A 10,432-nucleotide genomic window follows, 5' to 3' on the forward strand; every position below is an offset into this window, starting at 1 on the left:
TAATGATGTCATTTATAGAAATACCCCTATTGTAATTTGTGAAGTTACGATAATTTTAAGCATGTTTAGAGTCATCCACGCCAAATTAAGAGCAAAGTTATCAGTAATGAGTATAATATATTTAATAATTTTGAAATGGAACTCTGAACTTTGTACCATCTAACAGTAAGTGTATCCTTTATCATAATAGTATATTGTTATACATGCAGGAATAACAGGGAGGGGAATCTTTTTTTGATGCCCTTAATAAGGATTAATATCGCCGGACATTACTACATAATTAGCTTTTGCTCTAAATCTTTAAGACGGATTTCATTTTACATTTATGTTAGTATGTTTATTGTCTAATTTTTTTGACATTTACTTTATTATTAATAATTATTTAGATTATGGAGATATATCTATCCTGTGCACACTGTGTATATAGAAACTTCCACATGAGGAAAAAAGGGTGATGATCTTTTCCATTAAACTCCACGTCTCGCTTGTGTTTTGCAACCTAAACTTATGACATTTTAACGGGATTCTGATGTCAGAATATTATTTGGATCAATCTATTATTTCAATATTCTGTATTTATAATTTATTGTTATTATTAGTTATATGATTCTAATTGTTTAATTTTGTATATTTAAAATAAATGTATGATTCCTTAGTAACTCCTGAATAAGTGAATTATGATCTCCATGTTTCCTTGCAGTGATCCACTCGCTCCCATAATCTGATATTATATCTTCTGGATCTTCACTACTGGTGCGAAGTTTTCCCATGGAATTTGATAAGTGTTTGTACAAGAAGATCGCCTTAGAGGCTATAAATAAAGAATTTTCTGCAGAAAGTTGACTTTACATGTTCTTTTATGCCAGGACCTTGTGATACATGTGGCCATATAATGCTTTAATATTGATTCAAATTTACAAATATATACATAATATAATCATGAACGAGATAACTAAGTTAATAAAAACTAAAATCTCGTATTTTGATATTTTTGGTAAGTTGTAAAAATATTGTCGAATATTTTTTCAAAACATATGTTTAATCTATAATACGTAATAACATAAAAATCATGTATCTGGATTCAAATCGATAACTTTAAAAAATAAACATAAAATTTTCCCTTTTTTCCACATTTTACAGATTTTCAAATAAAAACGCGTCCATGAAGGATCATTTTTTAGACGTTTTCTGGTTATTTTCTTGTTTAGAAAAATAAAATTAAAATTAAAAAATATCGGCGATACCAAATTCCAAACTTTCGTCATTTCGGTTCTGTCAATTATATATTTATATAATTTTGTGTATGTGTATACAAAGTAAAAAAAACACCTTGGATTTTCTCACTTTCCTTATTTTCAATATTCATGCTCAAATATATGTTCGTTTAGTTTGTAAAAAAATTAAATTACCTTTTTAGTCTATTCTTACCCCTAGCATATGCGACGACACAGTCGGCCAAGGTCACGGAAACTCCAATTTAATGCAGCAACCTGTGCGTATAGCATACACCCCAGAAGTTGAGGTATATTCCGTATCAAAATGCAATCTTAAAATTGTTAGAAATAAAATAAAATATTATATAAAAGACTTAAAACAAACACCACTTCCAAACCAAAACATAAACTAATAATAAATTAAACGTAAACACACCACAATGAAAATAAAATCCTCTCTTAAAGAAAAAATCAACACACATAATGTTATTTCAAGACAGTTTGCGATTACTATCAAAATCACAAACTTCTATAAAACATTTTTAAACGGCCAGTGGCAATAATTCTATGAATAAAATGTATTTTTTGCTCCATTGTAAATCTCAACTAAAACCCCATATATTTATCCTTACGGTTTCTAGGGCATCATATCTTGTTATAAGTTATACAGGAGATTTTGGTTCATCTCCACATAATCTACATGAGTCATCCTCCGCCAAACTCTATGGATGTTTCTTCAAGTGACCGGTCACTAAACTTAAAAACTTTTTATTTAATGTTCTTCTCTCTTTATATATTTTCATCCCTCACAACGATGAGGAAAAGAGTACTTTGTTTGCCGACAACTTGGATCACCCCATCACTCGTTCAACCATATATAATGACTTTTTTTCATATCTCAATTTTTGCTGTGGCCAGTGGGACCTCCAATGTAGATTTTTCAGTCATTTTAAATCCCAGTTTAGCTAGTGCATTCACATATTCATTGTAATATTGTAATGGGCCTTTGCCCAATGACATATTCACAGCACTTTTCAATCTGCCTATATCAGCCATTACCCTTTGTTGCTGTTTCTTCTTTTTTTTTTTTCTTGCAGACAATCTATGCCAACCATACTATCAGTATGAAAATCTACCGGACAACCTGAATGATTTTCCATACCAACAAGAGCTCGCAATGTTCGAAAAAATCCTTCCAACTCCGCCTAAAAACCTTTGTGCTATACTGGTTTAAATTTATTCTACCTTTGTTCCGTAATTTTATTGAAATTATAATTGTTTTATCAAAGAAATACATCGAAATATTATCATTTCAAATCTTTTTATTTTAAATTCTTATTAATCCATGGCAAGTGGTAGGCAATGTTCGTAAAACTGTAAAACGTATTGTATTCAGGACTATATGAACTTAATCTTGTTGATAGTAGACCGACCAGAGTACATTTTCCATTTACACACATTGCAAGAGATGCTCCAGAAGCTACAGCCTTTAAGCCATGATTTGGAAGAGTACAAAACACTCCTGGTTGGTTACAAGCTACGTAATTTGTTTTTTTAATAGTTAATCTATCCCCTTGTAATACAATTCTGTCAGTCATACTAATCCCGCTCACTATATATGTACATATTTGAATATTAATACGTCAATTTTACTTTATTACTTCACAAAAATGTTACCTGTTCCATATGCTCCCTCTTGTATTATTGATCGGTCTATATTCATACATAATGGAATAACCAAATCAGTAAGCTTGAATTTTTCTACAACTTTTAATAAGGCAATGTCATTTACTCCAGTCTTTGGATCAAACTTTTCATGTAGCACAGTTTTCTCAACTTTACGTGTCTGAATATAATACTTTTCTGTCATTTTTGAACTCCCAACTTGTATCTAATAACAATTTATATTTGAATAGGTGGATATACATACATTATTATGTAATTAGGAATAGGGAAAATTGATGTTTTCCTGAAGCGGAAAATGAAGACTGCATCTATTTATTATTTTCTTACTAATTTTGTTGTTTTTCCCTGGCCTTTGAAAGTATTTAAACCACTAACAGTGGTCATAACCCATTTTTCACTTGCAATTATTCCACTGCAAAAAGTGAAATCAAATGTTTCTTTTCTCCTTATCAATACATGCCATGGAAAATCTGTATTTGAAGCAATTCTTGCGAGATCATCATTGCACGAACTCGAAATAGAAGCTGACAGCCCGCAGGCTTAATAAAGAAGACAAATTAAGGTGGTAGATAAAATATTGCCAAATTCTTACTATAGCAGCTTGGTGGACAATAACCCCACCATCCACGAGAATAAGGAGTATATGTTGCACACCAGGGGGATAGATTGCTCTCAATTGTTGTACAAATAGAATATGTACGGTCCTTAAATTTGAACGGGAATACGCAATTATATCCATCCAAAGTTTTACACTTCTCTGTAATAGAAATGTCCTGGAATATTTTGGCTTGTCTATGAGGATCAATACTTACTTGACCAAGCAATGCATATAAAGGAAATGAACACTGAAGTCAATTCAAGAAGGAATTTCATTTTTTCACACTCGTTTTTTAAAGGCTTATAAGTTAAATGTCCTTCAATTTTGTAGAACGCACATTTTTAAGGTACATTTATATTCAAATATTGATAATGTAACATTTGTTTCAGGTAATAAGTGTGGCTGTAAAAATACGTGTATTGTATCATGATACGATATTTAGGTATTGATATTATTATCATATATCAATACTTTACACGTCCACAATTCTGTACAAACAGTGGAATAGTCATAGCTTATGGACAGCACGCTGGGGAGTTATTCTCTTGAACTTGATGAGTGTACATTTGCACTGCGGTGATTCCTAGAGAAAGAAATATACTATATGTATATGGATTTCACCAAAATATTCCTAGGTTAGATGGAGTAATTGTAATAATATAATGTTTACATACTTTACTTAATCAGTGCAACTCCATCCATGGACAATTTAATCAATTAAAGGAACATAAAAAAAATGTACAAACATAGAAAGATATTGAAATATAATTCACTAGGATACCCCAACAATTTTTTAGCATAAGAATTTTGTTATTGTCGATTTATGTATCTTATATGATATGTAACTTGAAGTCAAAGATATTCCTTTTATTGATTATATATTTCTCCAAATGCTCCGAAGCATTTATATTCTATATACACACACCCAAAATTCTCAAAAACGTCCATTTTTAATTACTTGATTTTTTGAGATACACAATAACTTTTATAGATGTCGTTGAGTTTGTACTTACTGTGCCTATATATTTACAGGATAGAAGTGTATAACTTTGCGCAAGGAGAGTTTCCTGTAAGTGTTTGATTTGATACCAAGACTTAAAACTTTTGGTCATTACTTAAAATAACAAGACCCAGTTAACAAGGTTCCCGAATAAATATTGGTTAATTTCCGATTGTTTAAATTTGAGAGTGTTGAAAGGATTGGATTACAAATCAAGAAGATACCCGATTAAGATTAAATTTTACATATTTTGTCTGGTATGAAATATAATAAAATGTATTTATTCTCCAAGCCATACTTTAAAAAAAATTAATAAGTTGACTTGTAAAAAAAAACAATTTAAGGATTTTACTTCTAAAAAGGTGACTTTGTGTATTAAATTACTCATTTTTATCTTTATTCATATTGTATATGAATTAAAATTCGACTTTAGAAAATTTGAAAAGAACAGTTTTGAGTATTGACATTAATGAACCCTTAACCTAATCACATTTATTATTTGGTTCTTTGCTCAAGAGTACAAACATTTCTTCCGTTCTTCTGCAGAATCATTATATCCTTCTAGAAGAACTAAGGAGCTGCATAAAAGACATAATAATCACCTATAATCAGTATATTTCGTGGCATTTTGGAAAAAAAAACTATTTCCTTAGTAATAGCCCTTTATTGTCCTTACTCCAAGCTCACCCCTGATTTATTTATTTTTAAACATTTTACACAGCTGCGTAGGTTTTTGTAAACTCAATACGAACATAAAAAAGGAAACAATATTAAATATAATATTGTAATAATATGATTGACGTTTTAAAAATCAAAAATCTATAACAAATATAATACTTTGCCAGAATAGACTCTATTTTTTGTAACAAGAATCAAGTAGTATTAATATTACACTTGATAATCATTTAATAATAGCTGTATTTGAGTACATGTGGGAGTACCAAGGAATTGTTTGGCCTTATTTTTTAACTATAACACAAAGTTTTTCAAGTCTTTTCTTACTTGAGTCAAATGAAAGTATTTTGCTTTTACTTCAGCATATATTTAAAAATCAAAAAATTATTTTACATGGGAAAAAATGCATTTAAATTTTGTATTCAGGAAAAATATAAAAGTTGCGAACACAGATACACTTCTTCTTTAAGAATATTTTTAGTACTTCTGTCTTGCTCTGATTCGATGGTGTTTTAAGTGTTACAGGCGGTAATTAATCAATTTGTGTCCCAGTTCAGTGATGGGTAAATGCAAGGAATTATATCAAGTAGATTTTCCAATTTACGTAAGAGGAAAGGAGAAAAGGAAGAACGGGGTAATTAGGCTAAGATTTTTTAACACTTTGCTCCTCATTTTGTTACTTAATTTAATGCATTAGATGGCACACGCTTCACACTCTAAAATTTAAGTGTGGAAAGAAGAAATTGAATAAGTTCTTCGCTTTTTCCTTTTTTGAATATCCTGCCATAGTGAAAAAGAGCTTTTCAATTATACATTTAGGATTTGTTATTTTCGTTAATGGTATAAAAAATAAAAGTAAAATACAATGTTCAATCATTGCCAGAGGTGGGAAATTGACTCAAAACTTGACTTGGACTTCATAACTAAGTCTTGCAACTCGACTCTGACTCTCAAGCTAGTATTTTGTGGACTCAAGACAAGTTTTAACAGAATGGACCCTATATTTTACTTATAAACTTGAAATGTGCTTGAGTTACATCTGAAAACTCCATGGAAATATTCAAGGACTTGGGATTGGACAAATACAAATTTGTACTTTTAATTTCCAGAACACTTTATTTTTTCTATATTTGAAGAAATGAAACAGTTATGGAGGATTATTTTTTCAACGAGTTAAATCTTTGTAGTTTTGTGTTCCTCTTTATATTGCCAATAAATTTTATTAACTACCTTTCTTTTATAAAAATTACTCCAAAACATTTTTTTTGCAATTTTCTTCCACAATTTTAATTTCGCAAATTTTTGAAAAAATAAAAGATAGACTGCTCATTTTGAAAAATTTTATCATGGGTATATGTTGCTATGTTATTTGGAGTTTATAACGCAAAATTATGAATTTCATTATATAAATAAAAATTTTAAAACATTTATTATCCGCTATGTGAATAAACTAGTTGGGCGCTGTTAAATTGTTCAAACAATTTGGAGAAGTGAAGATTTTGGCAAATATAGAAATAAAGGACGAGAACTTTATGCAAATTATTGCAAAGCATTTCACCCGTTAGGAAAGTACAGCTAAGGATAACCAGGGATTAAATCTTTAATCCCTGGATTCAATGTAACTTGGAAAGAATGTGAGAAATCAATTCAAGTCCGAATACATCAAATTGACTCTAGTACGCGTACAAGACTAATCGTTCTAAAGTTGAACGCCCTATATTGTACATCTGGTAATTTTAACTTTGATTCTACACCTTCATGTAAATAATTATGATTAATAAAATGTTATTTAGTAGGTCATTGTAACTAAGGCAGACAGTAAATAATCATTTGAAACTAATTGGTTGAAACTATTGTTTTGTTAAGCCTCAGTAAAACTGATCTGAGTCTTATCAAAAAATTGGAAAATTAAAAAGATTTATTCGTTTATTTTAAATGAAATACTTACAGTGTTTAATAGCAGCAGAACCCTTAGCTCTTTTTTTTCTTTTTCTTTTTTTGCCATGCTTAATTTATATATGTATATCCGCGCATAAAAATATAAATAAAAAAATATCGACAGAAAATTGCATTAAATAAGTAATATAATTCATCATTATAGTAGAAAATTAGTTTCCTCCGAAAGATCTAAAAAAAAAAATAAAGTGTAAACCACTAAAACAAAATAATTAGGGGTTTACTTCATGAAAAAGGGGGTCATTATACATAAGAATGATAAAGCAAAACAAAACAACAACAACAAAAAAAACATAATAAAGCAGCAACAACACAGTCTGACTGAACTTTTGGTAATATTTTCAAACTATTTGATAATCAAACCTAATGTTTTTAAATTCCTTGCTGAGACCGATGGATAAAGTTTCACTAAATTGCCGGTAAAGTCCTAATTTGTTCCATATACCTGTGGAACCTTGATGGAAAACATTGAATATCTTGCTACTGCGGAGATCACTATTCCTCATTCTCCGATGGTTTAACAAGTTTGTCTTCTGGCTATCTCAGAGCCACATCGCCTTTGACACAACTGACTACCATCAATAGAACTGGGCAGTCAAAAAGAACATCCACTGCTATCGCTCAAGAATTATGAGCAACACTCGATTGAGCGCCGTTCTTTAATACTTTGATAAAACATATTACATTATAAAAAAAATAATGGTTCAAGCTTAGTGCAAAAAAATACTAAAATGGGATTCGATATACAATTAACAACCTGTAGTATTCATACTATTGACAGTAGCTTTATGAAAAACTCGGCTGAACAGATTAAAAGACTTTGTATACAACATTCAGTCTCAGTTCTTGTGTTTATTTTCGTTTCTTGTATTTTGGTATATAACCTTTGAATATTACATCTGCATAATATTATCTAAATGAAACATGTCGTTACCTTTATTGTATCACGCAACCTTGCATATAAAAGAAACTGGAAAAGGCCCAAAATCATATGGTAGTTCTCCAAATAAGACCAACCATTTTCCTGCACTTTACCCTCCCCCCCCCTTAGCTCCCCTCATTTCTTCACTTTGAAAAACATTGTGCTATGCAACTTTATTTTTCGGGGCCCCTGCTGGAGCTTGGGGCACTACTTACTCTGTGTATAAGGTAGATGCAGCCCTGTTTGTATCTAAGATGATTTCCTTGGCACTAACTTTGTAGCAACGCATCTTGTTTTAAGTGCCTGTTATCAAACTGAGTCTGGACAAAAATGACCCGATATCACTGTAGAATCTGAACTCTGCACAACCTTATTTTGTATATACTAAAATAATTTTTTTTTTATATGAAATAAAATTTTCCCCCATTTTTTTTTTTTTTTTTTTTTTGGGTTTTAAGAAACAATTCATCTTATTATGTCCATCATTACGAAGCAACGAAAATAGAAGAAGATATGATTCCTATTTAAAATCATCAACGTGATTGAACTGTACATTATATAACACTTAAGTCTAAAAGTAGATCAATGGTCTGTTGACAAAGGAAAATTTCCCAATCATACAATTTCCTCTAGAGAATCTTTAACAACAATAAATAATAGTATTTTATATTTCAATATATTCATCACAATCATTATTCAAAAGTCATTTTTCCCCACATTTTTCTTGAGATCTGTATTAGGACTGGTAGGGTCCGAGAATGTATCGCAGTTCAGTTCAGTACGACCCTTACTTTTCAGTACGTTTTTACCTTCGGTGGGGTACGTAGATAAAAAATCAATTATTAAATATTTTGAAATTATAAGATTTTTTTGTTATTATTCTTTTTTTTAATTAATAGAATTAGATAGTAATGTTAGATTTTAATCCATAAGCATCTTTTTAAATAATAAATAATTAATGTATTTGTTAATACAAAAAATGGAGGATAATTTAAAAAATGAAAAATTACTGACCAATTAAGACAAACCTATGGTTATGGCGGAGAGATAATTTAAATATATTTCCCCATGTCTCCATGTTACCTTTAAGATACCTTGCAACTACAGTTACATTTCTATCCAAAGAAATAACTTTTTTCGGCAGCTGGGGATATTGTGACTGCTAATTGGTATTTTATATTACCGGAAAATGTAAACAAGCACATATGTTTGCAAAAAAGTATTAATTCATGAATAATAGTATTATATAGCCCGTGTATGCATATTTTATACCAATCTTTTTGTTAGAAAGCTGATGTATTATTTAGAAAGATTTATTTGTATTAACTAAAAAAATAAATTAATAAAGAATATGATATTGAAATTGTACGAAAAACTAAATTAATTTCATTAAAAAAAAAAAAAAACATTTTAGTTTTATACGGTACCGAACCGTATGCCGTGGACGGTGTAACGCGGTTTGTATTAAACCATGCATTTGTTATAACTTATTAACGTAAGGATCGATCCCACGACTGACAAATTTTATAATGGCCGGACTTATACTATTTCAGGCTTATTAGTTTTTCGTTTTTTTACTCCAAATCAGCAATTTGGTTGAGTAATTGTTGAGAATAGCTTACAGTTAAACGAAAAATAATCAATCAATCACCGTGTTAAAAATTGATTAGGGAGAAAATAAAGCAGAAACATCGAAATTTGATATATCAATTTGCTTAAAACTTGAAAGAGAGTGATGCCCTTCAATAAATTTCGTTAATTTTTACATCTGCCAATGATGATGAATAAAAAATATGATTTTGTTCTGAGTAGTTTAAGTTGGGCCAGGACTGAGGTTAAATTCTCCCGTCACCGCCACTTCTCATAGAATCAATAACCCCTTCTAATGTCTTATAATACACCCCTTTCCATGGGTTGTACAGATGAACTACTAGGCCCGAGTCAGGTTAGCTTATTTAAACATTGAGCCCCTTCTTATATCATATAACACATTCTAACCCACAGATTGGGTAAGTATGCTGCTGTATCTCAAATTGGGTTAAATTCCTCCGATTTCCCTTTCTTGAGCTTCAAAAACTCCTGCTTATATCTCAAAATACGCCCCAACCGGTTCGATGATGCTCAGAGAGGCAGAGGATCCTGTAGGTTGGTATTTATTGTAGCATATTAGAAGGGGTCCTTGATGCTTGGAAATGTAGCGGCAGTGAAATTTAAACTGCCTTGGGTCCTTGTACTTCAACTGTTCAACCTCAAGGTAATTTGATATTTTAGATTAGAAGAACTTGATGATGTTCAGAGAAGCGACTCTGGTGGATTTTTTTAAAACCATTCAATAGTTTGATTCAGCGAGTATAATATTGTATTGCAATGAAATTATTCAT

At 30.4% G+C, this 10,432-nt stretch overlaps 1 protein-coding gene across 1 annotated transcript; it reads right to left on the reverse strand.

Annotated features, from left to right (window-relative positions):
- Positions 1–2,518: 2,518 nt before the first annotated feature.
- Positions 2,519–3,876, reverse strand: LOC121124372 (plasminogen). The gene is made up of 5 exons (XM_040719525.2): positions 3,713–3,876; positions 3,493–3,657; positions 3,228–3,439; positions 2,892–3,105; positions 2,519–2,826 (listed from the first exon to the last, which is right to left on the reverse strand). Exons 1-5 carry the CDS (start codon positions 3,771–3,773, stop codon positions 2,537–2,539), a joined length of 942 nt encoding a protein of 313 aa, XP_040575459.1. The 5' UTR covers positions 3,774–3,876; the 3' UTR covers positions 2,519–2,536.
- Between the last annotated feature and the right edge of the window lie 6,556 nt (positions 3,877–10,432).

This window comes from Lepeophtheirus salmonis, chromosome 9, assembly GCF_016086655.4.
Source record: "Lepeophtheirus salmonis chromosome 9, UVic_Lsal_1.4, whole genome shotgun sequence".
Classification (NCBI taxonomy): domain Eukaryota; kingdom Metazoa; phylum Arthropoda; class Copepoda; order Siphonostomatoida; family Caligidae; genus Lepeophtheirus; species Lepeophtheirus salmonis.